Source organism: Panicum virgatum, chromosome 3K (genome assembly GCF_016808335.1).
Source record: "Panicum virgatum strain AP13 chromosome 3K, P.virgatum_v5, whole genome shotgun sequence".
NCBI lineage: Eukaryota > Viridiplantae > Streptophyta > Magnoliopsida > Poales > Poaceae > Panicum > Panicum virgatum.
This window is the reverse complement of record NC_053138.1, coordinates 9948086-9964670: the sequence shown is the minus strand read 5'-3', so window position 1 is coordinate 9964670 and position 16585 is coordinate 9948086. Positions and strand designations below refer to the sequence as shown.

The 16585-nt window shown below is 48.0% G+C and overlaps 1 protein-coding gene and 1 pseudogene across 3 annotated transcripts; one reads left to right on the top strand and one right to left on the bottom strand.

Moving 5' to 3' along the window:
• The first annotated feature begins 527 nt into the window (after positions 1-527).
• On the top strand, positions 528-3336 carry LOC120697445 (annotated as a pseudogene). Its single transcript, XR_005684472.1, has 7 exons — positions 528-766; positions 1272-1339; positions 1844-1890; positions 2297-2384; positions 2623-2756; positions 2833-2931; positions 3015-3336. The product of XR_005684472.1 is annotated as a pyridoxal phosphate homeostasis protein-like (transcript).
• A 405-nt stretch (positions 3337-3741) lies between these two features.
• LOC120697444 (anaphase-promoting complex subunit 7-like) lies at positions 3742-16254 on the bottom strand. Of its 2 annotated transcripts, XR_005684471.1 has the most exons (19): positions 16072-16254; positions 15737-15805; positions 15435-15485; positions 15193-15330; positions 15011-15073; positions 14786-14901; positions 14532-14616; positions 14004-14063; positions 13062-13107; positions 7384-7457; positions 7103-7153; positions 6798-6998; positions 6675-6719; positions 6312-6405; positions 6094-6239; positions 5789-5865; positions 5172-5401; positions 4483-4543; positions 3746-4356 (listed from the first exon to the last, which is right to left on the bottom strand). XR_005684471.1 is itself a non-coding variant. In XM_039980692.1 (18 exons), the coding sequence occupies exons 1-18, from the start codon at positions 16138-16140 to the stop codon at positions 4270-4272; spliced, it is 1686 nt and encodes a 561-aa protein (XP_039836626.1). In that variant the 5' UTR covers positions 16141-16254; the 3' UTR covers positions 3742-4269. The 2 variants fall into 2 exon arrangements, 1 of the variants encoding a protein (XP_039836626.1); XM_039980692.1 differs by lacking the exon at positions 5789-5865 and having other exon boundaries at positions 3742-4356.
• Between the last annotated feature and the right edge of the window lie 331 nt (positions 16255-16585).

Here is a 16585-nt window from a genome sequence, read left to right as displayed (position 1 = left end):
GTCCACTACTTCTGTTCCTTGCACCAAAACGTGCATGGTTGCTAAATGAATTTGGTTGAGAACTACGTGTCATTTTTTGATCAACGGAGAGAAAAAAAGAAAAGTTCTTTCCTTTTCACAGCTCAACACAACCCAAACAATCTCGTTACGTCAGCAATCGAACGGCCCAATCCCCTAAATGATAAAAACAGAATGCTATTAATAGCTCGGCTCAATTTTTTTTCCTTTATGCTGCAACAAGATGTAGCATCCTCTATTTAGAGGCGACAAAACCAAGCTCATGAACAAATTTCAGCCGAACATTCGAACCGCAGTTTCAAAAATATTCACACGAGGAAGATGCAAGGGAACGTGAACAGGTTGTTTAAAACTGTGGGGAACCGTCTGGAAAATTATTTCCAGCCACGAGCATTTCTGAAAAAAGAAGAAGGAAAAAGATCATTCCACCCGAGGCTTGGAAGGCTCCGAACTAGCTAAGAGCCCAAGACCTCACGGCGTCGGCAGCGGAAGCGGCCGGATCGTCGGCTGCGGCGGCAGCGGAGATGGCGTCCGTGGCCGCCGCGGAGGGCGCGGCGGCGGCGCTCCGCTCGGTGCTGTCGCGCGCGCGCAGCAGGCGGCGGCGCGGGCGGGTCGCGCGCCGGGGTCCGTGCGGGTGGTGGCGGTTAGCAAGACCAAGCCGGTGCCCGTCATCCGCAGCGTCTACGACGCGGGCCACCGCTGCTTCGGCGAGAACTACGTCCAGGAGCTCATCGACAAGGCGCCCCAGGTTGGCTTGGATTGCTCACGACTCCCAACAACAAAATCTTGCCTTTGGTCTCCTCGCTGTGCGAATTGCCGGTTAGAACATTGAATCAGAGTCAGCAGCTTGTTAATTAAGCTCGGTGCTAACACCTGAAACTCTGTCGTAAGCCTGGGGTTGGGCGATCAACAGCCGTGGGAGATAGCCATGGTAGAACAGCGAATTGCCTATTGGAACGTTGAATCGGATACAACAGCTTGTTAACTTGTTAATTCCGACCTTCGCTGACTTCCACAGTTGTTCGTCATTAGTATCTGAATTGGAGATCGCTGGTCGTGATACTCCTCCTCGGCGTAGAAAATATAACTTTGTGCATTTATGGTTGTTCTGCAGAATTTTCAGAAGTTTTAATGGTTCCAGCATCTACAGCTACAAGTTTTCATGACTCGGGAATTCTCGCTGCGCTTGCTTCCTAGTCCTTGCAGCGAATTGCCCATGTAAACTGTCTAAGCATGTGTTTTTCTCATTACAGCTTCCCGAGGATATTGAAGTGGCACTTCATTGGGAACTTGCAAAGCAACAAAGCCAGAGCCCTACTTGGTTTGTACTACTGTCTGTTTTTTTTTTCTTGAATGCGCAGGAGAACTATGCGGTGTTATGGCTTGGGTTAGTTTTTTGTTACATTCGCACCTAAAGAAAAGACTGTGTTCTTTCTTACCTGTCATTTAGGACATCCCATCTTTGATCATTGTTTTTCTCAGTTATATGTTAGAACTCATTCAAAATACAACAATGTTGACACTATTGAAGTATACTGTTGATGGTTAGTCTACTAATCGTATTTTAATTTTCCATGTACAAAATCTGTTCTTATATGCATATCAGTGATCAAAGTTTCAAAAATTTGACTGCGAGCTACTGTTTTCTTGTTTATGCTGAGTCTCAGTCTGATTCTGAACTCCCATTTGCTCAAGTTTTATTTTACTTATACCACATACTATTACATATATTTACCAAAAGTGTTCTAAATTTTATACATAGGTTGGATATCTTATGCCCTCTGGCCTGAGCTAACATTTATTTTCTTGTTTCTTTAACCTTTAGCTGGCGTGCCAAATCTTCATATGGTTGAGAGTGTAGATGACGAGAAGGTACATGATGAATGAATGAATCTATATTTTAATGTTTCATCAACTTCATCTCTTTCTGGTTCCATGGTACACACACATTTGAGGCACATACTCATCAGCAGTTCACTCACTTTGGCTTCTTTCTAGAAAGAGGGGGATCCTTTGCTAGAAAAAATAGAACAACAATATTTTTTTAGTTTTCATGCCTATCTGCATCCTAGTAGAATTTGTCACTTCTGGTAAGATTTGACCATTCATAATGTATGTTCAATCATGTTTGTATAGACTTTGCATTTATCAAAAACATTCGAGCAAGATTTTGTTGCCTTAACTAGGACCTAAAAAAACAATAGGTGGTGTTGCGGTTATTCATTGCGATGAATTTTCACATTCTTGAACTTGTTAAGTTTAATGTTCATTCTTTCAGATTGCTAACCGTCTTGATCGCGTGGTAGCTGACTTGGGGAGAAAACCTCTTAAGGTTTTGGTCCAAGTCAACACTAGTGGAGAGGAATGTGAGTACTCTAGTTTCCTTCAAATTCTGAACTTTTTATCTAATATCTATGGAATCTCTGAAGCCTGAAAAGTATCAGTTTGGGAATGCTACGATTGAATTTTCTAAACGTTGGAACCTGCATTCTTCATTGTTTCCAGACTTTAGTGGATAAGCGATATAAAGTTTGATGTATGACGGTACAGTTGTCCTGTCTCTGAGCATGCGTATAGATCTAAAACTTTGTTTTTATTTTGCAGCAAAATTCGGAGTAGATCCGTCAGGATGCGCGGAATTAGCAAAGCATGTCAAATTGAGCTGCCCGAACCTTGTGTTTTCTGGCTTGATGACAATTGGGATGCTTGATTACTCCTCAACTCCAGAGAATTTCAAGGTAACATATACCCTGTGATACAGCTTATCTGGAGTGGCTGCCTGTGGCTAACGTGCACACGATTTTAAATTCCCAGACACTGGCTAATTGCCGGAAAGAGGTTTGCAAGGAGCTTGGCATACCCGAAGAGCAGTGTGAGTTGTCTATGGGCATGTCTGCTGATTTTGAGCAAGCGGTAAGGAAAATATTGAGAAAACATAGAAGAGGCGTGATAGGCCAATAGATGCATTGCTGATGATATTTACTGTTTCTCTGCAGATTGAAATGGGCAGCACAAATGTAAGAGTCGGATCAACCATATTCGGTGCTAGAGAGTACCCAAAGAAGAACTAGGATGACCATACACACCAGTGGTTTCGTCGTGACTGCCGCATGCACAGAACATTGAGGAGTCTCCTCCAGCAGTTACAATATTTGATAATATGTGTGGTTATGTACCCATTTTGGTCATCAGAAAACATACCATTTTGGTCATCAGAAAACATTTTGACACATCATATACCATGTGCTACAAATAAAGAGATTCATTTGCCATTATGCATGTTTTAAGTCAACCAATAAAGATGCACTGATTTCCTTTGTTGCTTGTATTGCAGTATGTGCACTGCCTGGTTTCTAACTCCTGTACCTTTTACTAGCTATTTCATACTGTGATAGGTTCTTTGGGCGATACACCTGGACACATGTTTTTTTGTTGTTGTTGTGTGTGTGTGGGTGGGGGGGGGGGGGGGGGGGGACGGACGATGGTGTTAAAAAAAGACCAGGTGGTCAGGTGCGATGATGCGGCAAAAGAAAACATCAAACTTAGGCCTATGCCACGGCCGAGAATGTGGTCAGGTGAAGACGGGAAAAGACCAGGGTGAGTGGAAAGGCATGTCAGAATGCTTTGTGATGAAATCGTGTTCTGGCTATGAGATGCTACTATTGTTATCAGGAATTGGCTTAATGCCACCTTTTGATTGAATGTCTTAATTGATCATGCCTAGAAAAAATATAATATTGTGCGTGTTCATCAACAGAAAAACTTGTTCAACTGATATCATGCTAATATTGTTTCTATGCAGGCTGCAGAAGCTTATGTAACTGCAAGTACCTACAAGCAACAATTGATCGTAGCAGCAACTCTTCCTGCAGAGCAATCCACGAGACATTCAGAATGCACAACAATCTAAGGCCTTGTTTGGATACATATAAATCACCTCCAATCCATACGTAATGGGAGGGAATGTGTTTATCCAAACAAGACCTAAAGAGGACAACAATTTTGATGTGTACAGCCTGGACCCTAGTAGCTTACAGCCTTCATCGTGCAATCGCCGTGCATTTTTTTTCTTACCACGAAAGTTGGCTAAAACGGCAGAGCACAGCAAGTCTGGAGCTCCTCCTAATCTAACTTGCACAGCCGTGGGTCCGGTTGCCATGCCTGTTGACTGATGAGAGGATTGTGCAACCAGACGTTGCTCTTTGGAACCAAGAGTTGCCGTGGTGATCTTCTCGAGCTCACAATGTTTCTCTATAGCAGCTCAGCATCATCTTGGTCAGCGTCAATGTCATCGGCCTCGTTATCTTCATCCTCTTCAGGTGCATCTGGGTCTACTCCCTGCACATGAGAATTGAACACGCCCAAGTTATTATCTTGACCCAGTGGGATATTCAAAAGAACAGAACATTGGGATAGCTAGTCAGAGTGATATATGTCAATATATGGTTCTGAAACTGCACAGACCTTCATTTGTTTCTCCAAACGCTCCAATCCTTTCTTTGCAGCCTCATTTTGTGGGTTTATCCTGAAAAATGCCAAGTGATTTCCTTTTCTTCAACTAGAGCATTGATACCAAAGGAGAGAATAGTACGCACTTGGTGGAGTATAAAAAAGCACGGGCTAGAAACCAAAATCGAGTAGTTCCCTCTAGTCGGTCAATAACTGCAGCTGGAGCTCCCTGACAGCTACCAGAAGTGACCACCAAACTGTCGATTTTGTATCCCAACCGGATCAAGATACACTAGAAACTGAACCTATTCGAACACACACATGCTTCTTAGGTAGCTTTTCAGTTGCAGGCATGCAGTTTTGCCATTGCAGGTAATGATGAAAGTTAATTGTTTGTCTGTAAACTAGGCAAAACTTTCAGGTTGAACATTAAGAGTCAAGTTTCTATTAAAAAATGAAGGCAATGACTTAGCACGAAGCGTTTCCCACCATTTATTAAAATTCTGAAGATGACATACAAACCCAACCCTAGGACCTATCATCAAAACCTTACCTCTAGATTCATATTGCTCATATGTATTCACAAACAAAACATCGACTACTCATGTGGCCAGATCTTCAGGATTCAAATCAAGAGTGAAGATAGGGTTAATAGACAGGTGTATTGCTGAAATGCTATTTCAAATCTTCAAGAAAAAGCACACCTTAATGCACATTGATAATGGAAAAGTGCATCATTAAGCATGTTTGTTGCTGCATAAACTTGAGCCAGCTTGATGTTTACAGAATCATCAGCCCATTGTCGTACATATCTCTCGAGTAGAGTAACAGCCTCCCTGTTACGTCCTTCCGCAACATGCAGATCAGCCAGGGCCAGTGCAGCTCCTAGAAATCCAGGTTCAAGACGAATGGCAGATTCATAGAACTTTCTTGCCTGCAGGTGAAGCAATGATATATTGATATTTATAGCAGTACTATTTGCCAAAGGGTGCTATCATTGAGGTATAGAATACAAAGTTAAATCATAAGAGCTAAATGTCCATTTCAATAAAGTTGCAGTAACTTAGTTGATAAAGGAAAGCACAAGCAGATTAGCTACTTGACTAAAGTAAACATGGAAATATGTGCATGTGACTAATGGCCTAACAACTAACAGCAAGTCAGCAACCCTCCAAGATAGAATATGAAATTGAAAAACGATGGCCAAGTCAGAACATACTTAAGTCATATGAAGTACTGGTAAACATTATCATATTTTAAAATAAAAGGACTTGATATAGCTATGAACGCAATAAGAGAATATCCATCTGTTGGTACCTACCAAGGAATTACACGGTAAAATATTAAAAACATGGGGCAACATCTGAAAGCAGTCCTTGCGTAACACTTCACCAACATCTAAAACATCGATTGCAAAATATCAGTTTACATGTCACATGTTGTCTAATCAGCGGAGTGGCAATCAGTAAAAAAGTGCAGATTCTTTCCTAAAGCAAATAGAGGTGCATCATAAGTGGTATCATCATTCATCTAGTTAAACGCAGCGATCTAGCTGGGCACTGGTTTCTTCCAGAAACACAGAATAGATAGTTTGTGAATCAATGACCCATGGCAAAATAAGGTTACCTTCTCTCTCCCACTGGAACTGATTGCATGAACATCACCAACTAGCTTGAGAGCTTTTGCAGACTGATGCATAACCTTCATTGCCTCACGTGCAGTGAATAATGCATCTTTGCATTTAGCAAGTGCTAGATAAGCACGCACTAAACCTGGGAGAATATCTATATTTAGACAGACAATAGGACAATAGATTTGAATATCAGAGGTACCAGCCTACCAACCTTGATAAGAACGAAGATCAGCCCTCAATTCTTGAGCTCCTCTGAAGTCGGTCACTGCCATATCTGGCCGGTTCAATGAAAGATGCAGATTGCCCTTCAAAGATAGTAAACAAATAATGGCAAATCAATAAGGGAAATAATGATATGCCTAAAAATGGGAATGCGGCGATTCTGAAAAAACGAACATGGTAGCAGGGCACACAAATCTATACATGAACTTCACAGACCAAAACCAGAAATCACAGAGGGGTTTTGCAATTCCACCCAACCATGATTCTGCAGTTATGCTTCCAAATTGCAATGCAAGAGAAATTACCATAATAATATCAATCCATTTGCATAGACAAGGTTTTGTAGTATTACCTTCATAATATAACCAGTTATATGCCTATCATCAACTCGAAGGCTCTGATGAAAACGAAAACGTTGTAAGAAAATTAGATGGAAGATGAGCTTCCATAAAACACAAAGGTAAAAGGTATGGACCTTTTCTGCATATGTCAAAGCTTTTCTTTCATCTTTTCTTTCCCACATTGCTGCAAGAGCAACACATGTCTCTGGTCTTGCGGGGTCAATATGCAGCATATCATGTACCAGCTTGTTCAGTTTGATATAGTCAAATTTTGTTTTTAGGAGAATTGCATACTCATCCATATATGTCATAATGTTTGGGTCAATCAACCGAGCCTGCCAAAAAAAACAGCCAATAGAAGAAATGGTCTGAGAACCTATTATTTGTTCACATGATTTACAAAAGCAGGTGCCTGTAAGTCTGTACTTATTCAATTTACCTTCTCAAAGTTCATTATTGCTTCATCATTCCTGCCTATGATCGCTTCAACCTTCAAATAAGAAGATCAGATATGAACACAATGAAGAGATGTCATTAAAACCACCTTAAAACCACCAAACCAAATTGAAAAGAACAATGTCCTTCGTTCTCTAGACACTAACAAGCACAACAGCATCAAACTAAGGAATATATGAACTAAGAGAACTTGATGGTTGATGCCTATCTGTTTGTACATTAAGGAGTATGTGGAAAAAATATGCAAGTTGAAGAAAGACAAACCTTTGCAATTTCCAGCAGGATATGCACATTATTGGGGAATCGTTGCATTAGTTCTAGATATATGTCAAGGCCACCTATAAAAGCAAAAGGACCACTATAAATGAATACATATGGTTGCTACCATGTTAAAATCTACAATTATATGTACAACATGTAAAGGTAAAAAATGTAATATTTGCTAGAGGAAATGACTCAATCTATTCCTCCAAACCCTAGAAGGGTGGGATATAAAGATCCTATGCATGGGCCTCTAGATGGGCCTCTATACATGGGCTCACATATACACCAACACCCCCCCCCGGCAGTCTGAACTACCGGCGCAGCGGTGTTCAAGACTGGACAAGAAGAGAGTACAAAGGGCAAATACCCCCCCGCAGCCACAACTAGCCACCGGCTACGTTGAGGCTGGAGCGAAACTCCGAGAAGGTCGAGGAGGGCAGCCCCTTGGTGATGATGTCAGCAAACTGGGAGGTAGTCGGGACATGAAGTACCCTAACATCGTCGATGGCAACTCTGTCGCGCACGAAGTGTAGGTCGATCTCCACATGCTTCATCCGCTGATGTTGGACGTGGTTGGTGGAGAGGTACACGGCGCTGACGTTGTTGCAGTAGACGAGCGTGCTCTTGGCGAGCGGGTTGTGGAGCTCCGCCAAGAGCTGTCGGAGCCAAGACGCTCCGCCACGCCGTTAGCGACAGCCCGGTACTCCGCCTCAGCACTAGAGCGGGAGACAACCGGCTGCCGCTTGGACGACCAGGAGACAAGGTTGCCGCCCAGGAAGACGGCGTAGCAGGAAGTGGAGCGACGAGTGGCCGGGCAGCCAGCCCAGTCAGCGTCGGTGTAGACCACCAACTCAGAGGTGGGAGAGCGGTGAAGAACCAAGCCGAAGCCAACAGTGCCACGGACGTAGCGGAGGAGACGCTTCAGTGCAGCTAGGTGAGACTCCCGGGGATCATGCATGTGAAGACAGACCTGCTGAACGGCATAGGTGAGATCTCCCGGGGATCATGCATGTGAAGACAGACCTGCTGAACGGCATAGGTGAGATCCGGCCGGGTGAAGGTCAGATACTGCAAGGCACCGGCAAGGCTCCGGTAGGCAGTAGGATCAGCCACGAGATCACTCAGATAGGCAGACAGCTTCGCCTGAGTATCGACAGGAGTGGAGCATGGCTTGCAATCAGTCATCCCAGCCTGCTCCAGAATGTCAAGTGCATACTGCCGCTGGTGAAGGAACAGGCCAGACGGGCGAGTCTCAACAGTAACGCCCAAGAAGTGGTGGAGCTGACCAAGATCCTTCATAGCAAACTCCTGCTGCAGATAGGAGATGACGCGCTCAAGCAACTGCTGACTGGAGGTTGTGAGCACAATATCATCAACATAGAGCAGCAGGTAGGCAGTCTCATCTCCACGGCGATAGATGAACAGAGAAGTGTCAGCCTTGGCCTCGGTGAATCCCAAAGTCAGCAAGAACGTGGCGAACCGAGAGTACCAAGCCCGAGGAGCCTGCTTCAGACCATAGAGGGACTTGTTGAGCCGGCAGACCATATCCGGACGAATCGAGTCCACAAATCCCGCTGGCTGAGAGCAGTACACTGTCTCTGACAGAGTGCCGTGAAGAAAGACATTCTTCACATCCAGCTGGTGCACAGGCCAGGAGCGAGAGAGCGCAAGCGAGAGGACCGTGCGCACCGTAGCGGGCTTCACCACTGGACTGAAGGTCTCATCATAGTCCACACCAGGCCGCTGAGTGAAACCCCGGAGAACCCAGCGAGCCTTGTAGCGCTCCAGTGTGCCGTCAGCCCGACGCTTATGCGTCCAGATCCACTTGCCGGTGACCATATTACAACCAGACGGACGCGGTACGAGGTCCCACGTCTGGTTGGCAAGGAGAGCCGCGTACTCCTCTTCCATCGCGCGACGCCAGTGAGGATCCGCCAGGGCGTCGCGGACAGAGAAGGGTACCGGAGAAACCCGCGGCTCGCCCTCGGTGGCGGAGAGGGTCGCGGCCTGAGACGCCATCCGCCGAGTCACCATGGGATGGATATGCCGAGGATCCCGATGTATGACTGGCGGGTGGTATACCTCCGGCTCAACTCGAGAGCGAGTCGGCGGAGGCGGCGGCGGCGGCGACTCCTCCGGTGTAGACGTTGGAGGAGCCTCCAGAGCCAAAGTCGGCGCCGGTACCGGCGCCGAACGACGCCGGTACACCTGCACCGGCTGAGCGTACCGCGCAGGTGCAGGGGAAGGCACCAGGGCCGCGCGTGGCGCGACTGCGGGCACCGGGGCCGCGCTCGGCGCAGCAGAGATCACCGGAAACGGTGACGGTGTACCGGGAAAACCTGTAGGGAAAGGACAGACAGAAAAATGTTGCTGAACCACCGGGTCAATCGGAAACAGAGACTCCAGCTCGGGGTCAGGAGAAGGTGTGGAGGAGGTAGAGTAGGGGAAATCCGACTCATCAAAGGTGACGTGTCGGGAGATCAGGACGCGGCGAGAGGTGAGGTCAAAGCATCGGTACCCCTTGTGGTCAGGGGAGTAACCAAGGAACACACAACGAGTCGAGCGGGGCGCCAGCTTGTGAGGAGCAGTGGCGGATGTGTTAGGGTAACACGCACACCCAAAGACCCGAAGGTGGTCGTAGCGAGGAGGAGTACCGAAAAGAGCGTGGTGTGGAGTGGGAGCAGGAGAAGTAGTGGACGGAAGACGGTTGAGCAAGTAGGTGGCGGTGTAGAGGCTCTCGGCACAGAAGCGCGGGGGCAGAGATGCCTGGATCAGAAGGGTGCGCACGACGTCGTTCGTCGTGCGAATCATCCGCTCAGCCTTGCCGTTCTGAGGAGAGGTATACGGACAAGACATACGCAGCTGAATACCCCGAGAGAGGAAGAAAGAACGGGAGGTGGAGTTGTCGAACTCCCGCCCGTTGTCACACTGGACGGCCTTAACGGTGAGGCCGAACTGAGTGGACACCCAGGCAAAGAAGTGGAGGAGGGTGGAGAAGGTCTCAGACTTGGCGCACAAAGGAAACGTCCAAGGGTAGTGCGAGAAATCATCGACCACCACCAGATAGTACTCATAGCCAGAAAGGCAAGGAACAGGAGAGGTCCACAGGTCACAGTGAACAAGATCAAATGCATGCGTCGCATGCGAAGAAGAAAAAAAAGAGAACCGAACATGACGACCGAGCTGGCACGCATGGCAGAGGGGCTCAGCAGGAGCCCTAGTACTAGGAACATCGATACTACGACTGAGCTGAGCCAGAACATCGCGGCCAGGGTGACCAAGACGGCGGTGCCAGGTGGTGGAAGACGGCGTTGCGGCAAAAGCAGCAGACCAAGACGGCCAGGGCGAAGAAGAAGACGAGAGTGGTGCAGCGGAAGAAGGAAGACGAAGGGTGTAAAGGGGCCCGTGCTGTCACACCGGAGTAGCGGACGCCGGGAGGCCAAATCCTTTACAGTGAGGCCAGAAGAATCAAACTCGATGGAACAAGAATTATCAGCTGTAAACTGACGAATGGAAAGAAGGTTATGAACCATCTGAGGAGCAATAAGGGCATTGGGAAGACAAAAAGAGCCAGGAGCAGAACCCACGGCGGTGACAGGAAGGCAAGACCCATCACCAACCATGATGGAAGAAGGACAAGAGGAGTGTGGGGGTCGGACAGAAGAGAGGATACCGGCATCTGGGGTGGTGTGTAAGGAGGCACCCGAGTCGGCGATCCACTCGGTGCTGACCGGCGGCGTCCGCCCCATGGCGCTGAAGGACTGCGCCAATGCGGCCTGGTCCCACCCCCCAGGCCAGGTCTGGCTGGGTGGAGTGGGTGGGGTCCAGAACGGCACGAACAGGGGAGCAGCAGCGGCGAGCATGGCCGCCGGCTCCCTCTGACCCTGAACCGGCCACATCGGGAGGCACCCTGGCCACGAGGTGCTGAAGGATGGCCAGGGCGTACCTCCAGGATCAGGAGCAGGAGTCGGAGCCGTAGCCGGCGGGCCCTGACGACCCCCACCATCAGCACCAAGAGCAGCACCGTCAGCACCACCACGGTCCCGCCGCCGACGATGCCCACGGCCTCCCCCCCCCCCCCCCCCGCCATGCTGGCCAAGGAGGGAGGTGGCAGGTGAGGCGGAGGGAGCCGGTGGAGCAGCCACAAGCACGGTGGAGGTGGGCGAGGACGTAGTGCTGTGCTCGGGGAAGGGGACGACGACGGGCTGCTTGCCAGAGGAGACAAGGAAGGAGTGCTCCGCCTCGGCAGCCGCGCGAAGCCGCTCCTGGGACGTCGCAGCCTCGGATTTGGCGGCGAGTGCAGCTTCGGCCAGAGCAGCTCGGGCGACGTTCGGCGGCCCGCGAAAGGCAGCGGCGGCGAACGGCGCGTCCGCGGGGGGCATGCCGAGCGCTGGCCATGGAGCATCGGTGACTGCGGCGCGTGCGGGTCCCACATCGCGCGCGGCGTCTGGGGCGGCGGCGCCCTCGGCGCACGTGGCATCAGCCAAGGGCGGAGCAGGGGCCGCGTCCACGGAGAGAGGAGGAGGGGCACCAGCGGCGGCGGCAGTGGCCGCCGCGCCAGCCGTGCCATCGAGGGCCGGGCCGGCCGTGTCCGCGGCGGCGAGCGGCAGGGCGCCCGCGGCGACTTCCACGGCCGCGAGGCTTGCCGCGGCGTCCGCAGCGCCCATGCCTAGGCGGCGTCCGCAGCGCGGCCCAGGCGGCGTCTGCAGGGCGGCCGCGGGCACAGGCGGCCCGGGCGGCGGCTGCAGCGGCGGCGGTTGCGGGCCCGTGGCTCCCGCAGCGCCAGAAGTCGTCGCGCCCGCAGATCCGAGCCAGGAGGCGGCGCCTCCCGCGCCTGCAGAGCGGCTCCATGCGGCGGCGGCAGGGTAGGCGGCGGCGGCCCAAGCGCCAGCAGAGCAGCTCCATGCGGCGGCGACAGGGTAGGCGGCGCGTCCGCTTGGAGAAGAGGCAGAGGTGCCGACGGCCGGCCTGACGGCAGCAGCAGGGGGCCTGGCGCCCGGCGCAGGAGCAGCGGCCGGAGCAAAGCCCCAGGGGCCCGCGCCTGCAGTGCCCGCGGCCAGGGGAGGAAGGGGCTCGGCGGCCAGGGACGCGAGGCCTGCCGCGGCGTCCGCGGCGGCAGGGACGGCGCTGGCAGCGCCCAGATCCAGCGCAGAGGAGGCGGGCGGCGCCGGATCCAGAGCAGAGGAGGGGAGGGAAGAGAGGGGAGGGAAGGCGGAGGGGTGGGGCGGCTGCTAGAGGGAGGGAGGGAGAGGAAGAAGAAGGCTCGATACCATGTTAGAGGAAATGACTCAATCTATTCCTCCAAACCCTAGAAGGGTGGGATATAAAGATCCTATACATGGGCCTCTAGATGGGCCTCTATACATGGGCTCACATATACACCAACAATATTCATTATTGATATCTAAAAAATGGCATCTTAGGAAAACAACATGCAAAGCTATAACTTTATGCTCAGCAGATACAAGTAAACTAAAAGTTCAGGAAAGGTTTACTATAAAGTTACATTCAGTGGCACAAGAGTCCGCATTACAGGTTTCTGCATCATTCAATATTAACCAACAAGGGAAATCCTTAGTAACAATGTGAAATATTTCTTGACCAGAACCACAAATTCAACCATGCAATTATATCTTGAAATCCTCAGACAAAATGTCGCACAAGAACAGTCATATTACCTTTATAATCATGTGAAGCAATGCAACACTGCGCCTCAACATACCACTGTTAAGAAAATAATGATTTAAGTGAATTATCATCTGAACCAATATATAGAAAGAATAAAGAAGTATGACGATATGTTTGGATGAGTTGACATTCTGGAAAATCATAATAAATTATTGAAGTCAAAATTGCAATAACAAGTACTGTTCTAAAGAAATACTCCCTCCGTTCCGGGCTTTTTGAGATTTATAGTATTTGCTATGTACCTGGATATAATCTATGTCTTGGTGCATAGCAAAAATCTACCAACCTAGAAAAGTCAAAACAATCTGCATTTTGGAACGGAGGGAGTATAATTTATTAATTGATAATTCTCAATATAGATAAACATGATCTCTAGGTTTAACTATAAGAATGGTGTGTTCCTATTGTTATGTTATCACACTTGGTCAATCGCAGTACGACAAAACAGACATACACAACTGCAATCTACATTTTGAGAAAAGGGACGGAAGTATAGCAACGAACATGAAGCCAAAAAGGACAAGGAATTCATCAGCACACTGTTTCGGTTTAGCAGAATTTGGCATTTACATGTGCAAAGTGCTGTTTTTAACCCAATAGTTAATGTGATAACTGATAATCAAATCAAACTCAAGAGGACGAACGCAAGTCTAGTTACTTGATAGAATATCATGTAAAGGTTTAAACACTAAGCGCTACTAATACTTATGCCCTGATGCTTTAAACTGTGAAACTTTGCCTGTTTTCAATGCGATCAAGACTGGGGATAAATCCGCAAAACTCTAAAAAAATGAATACTTATGCTTCAAGGTACTGTTTCAGAATGTTAATACTATCCTAGAGCCTAGAAACACTAGCACTCTAGCAGTCCACCAAAATGTAAACTCGGTGCATGCCATATATACAATAGGGATGCAGCAATGTTCACTTACATTCCACCATCGTTGTGCATCTAAAGAGTCACTTGGAAGCTTGCCTCCTCTATTTGGTGCCTACAAGGAAAATAAAGTCATTTCAACTTTCAGTTAAAACAAGTTCAAAAGACTAATTTCTGAAATTTATTGAGCACAAGTTTAAGTTGTTAAATATTCTATGGAGGTTTATTATTTCTATAAAGCCTGCATATGTGGTGTCCAAACAAAAATTGAAACCCATTAGGCCATATCAACTATGTGTACAGAACAACTGCAAAAAATAAAAAGTTTGGTGGATGATGGCTTTGTGATTATGTTGAATATTGTGAAGGTAAATCTTGTCTACAAAATGAGAAGAAAACTTCAGCATTCAGCATTTGTAATAACAGGAAGTTGCTCATAAAATTCACAGGATCAACATCTTTCGGTAACCAGGAAATCTGGCAATAAAGCACTCAGAAGTTCTGAATTTTAACATGCAAAATTTAAACTAATCTTCCCTCAAAGTTTCCTTTTCACAGCTTAAACGAAGAAATGTACACTTACTTGTGAAAATAATAAAGAAAATTCCTTTGCAGAAAGCCCCATTTCCGCCAAAGCTGTAATAGCTTCAAAAACATAAGGGCAGTGCCTGACAGAGAAGTATGAAGATGTAGACAACCTTGTGAGCGCAGATAAGTTGAGAGATTTCTGTAACCAAGTTTAGAAAGAACTTTCTCTAAAAGAACAAAGTGGCACTTTATGTTGATGTGGTTGGAGAACTCAATCTCCCAGAAAGGAAATTATTTGATATGCTATACCTCAAGCACTCTTTATAACAGACAACAGCTGAACGGCTATTTCTTGATATTCGATAAAGCTTCCCTAACATCAGATTCATTTTCAGCGTTCTCACTTTAGAAGGAATACCCTCCATCTGCAGAGAGCATACAATGTCAACATGCCATATGCCACATCATCTGTATTCGTGAAATAGGATTCAAGGTTCAAAAAGAACAAATAAAAGTAAATGAAAAACAAGGAACCTCTTGAAGTGCTTCACGGTGCTCACATAGAGCAGAATGGCAAAGTGCAATCTTGAACTTCACCTGCAACAGCATAACAAAACTGAATGAGATACCTGCTACATGTGACCAAAAAAATATTAACATGAGGTTATTGAATATTAACATGAGGTCGTTGAAATGTCATGTTCGGCCATTCACACCTCGTTTTCGTTGAATGGTAAGAGATTCGAAGAATTTGGAGAAGGCGACCGGCCTGTGGCAGACACTGAGCTTCTGATGTTACTTGTTGCTTGCCTAGGGATACTTCTGCTACATTGCATAGCTTGCTTGTATGCATTCTACCATGGAGGAAAGGGAAATTAGAAACTAAGATTTCACAGCGATTCATATGTTTAATACAGCAAACGTTGCAAGTCAACTGGAAGCTTTTTGCAAACATTACCAGTGCCCTACGGAACTCTTTCTCTCCATACAAAGCATCACCATGCAGGACCTGCGATACACCAACACGACAGCCTTAAAAAACAACTTGGTCCATGTAGGCAACAGAATTGGCATTGCAAAATGCAAGATATGCAGGACAATCCATGCATGTCCTTGCGCATTAACTGTCCAGAAACTAACTGATGCATTATGTTTTGGCCTCGGTAGTCAGAGCACACGAAGCAGAGTTGACAGCAGCACAGCATAGAAGTAAGACAAAACTAGGAAGCCCTTGCCGAGCTGCTGCTCAAGGAAGCTTACCAGGCTTTCCGCCTTCATGGACATGCCAGCATCGTTGCTCGCACCAGATGACGACACAAGGAAACTACCCTGCGAGCGAAGGAGACGAGTAATCAGTTAGCACTGCAAAACCTCGCTCCATTACCCGACGCAGCGACCCAGCCTTGCTCGTAGCGCAAAGGCAACGCGGTCCGAACCGCGCGAGCACCAGGCGGGGTGAACACTTTGGACCCCGAACCCCCGGCGCGCGCGCGAACCACGTCTGATTCGAGGCAAAACCCTAGAGATTCGAGCGCGGGGTGCACAGAAGGCTGTGAGGAGGGGAGGGGAGGGGAGACAGGGATCGCGGCACGGACCAGGGTTTGGGCGGAGGCGAAAAGGCCGGCGTCGAGGAGGGCCGCCATGGACTCCCGCGCCGCCTCCATCTCCGGCGGCGAGCTCTGCCGGGGGAATTTGAAATCGGAGCTCGTGCGGGGATTTTTGGTGTTTGGTGGGTTGGTTTGATTTGCTGAGAGCCGTCGCCGTCTGTGTCGTCTTGCTCGCACTCTTCTAGAATGGAGAGCAGAGGAGGATTTGAAACCAAAGCTATGAAACACTATTTGGGCCGTGCTACTTCTGGCCCATTCAGGCCCAACAGGTTCCTTTTTGCTCTGTCGTCTAATCTAAAGAAAAAGGATGCGATCTCTAAAAGAAGAAAAAAAAATACTGTACTACTACTACTAGCAATGCATCCTGGCAAGCATAATTTCACTGGGACGGAAGTTGAGCTTCCATGATAACAAAACAGAAAACAGGGTAGGGTTTGAGCATTCGTCAACCAGAGTTTCCGAGACGTCACCAAAATTGGCGTCAACCAGGCAAGCTGGTAAG

Excerpts from the sequence above, each read along its gene's own strand:
- LOC120697444 (XM_039980692.1), bottom strand. The coding sequence starts at position 16,140 with ATGGAGGCGGCGCGGGAGTCCATGGCGGCCCTCCTCGACGCCGGCCTT. Across the intron at positions 7,458-13,061 it reads TGCTTCACATGATTATAAAG|GTGGCCTTGACATATATCTA; the intron begins GTAATATGACTG and ends TTGCTTTTATAG. Across the intron at positions 4,357-4,482 it reads GTTTGGAGAAACAAATGAAG|GGAGTAGACCCAGATGCACC; the intron begins GTCTGTGCAGTT and ends TCTCATGTGCAG.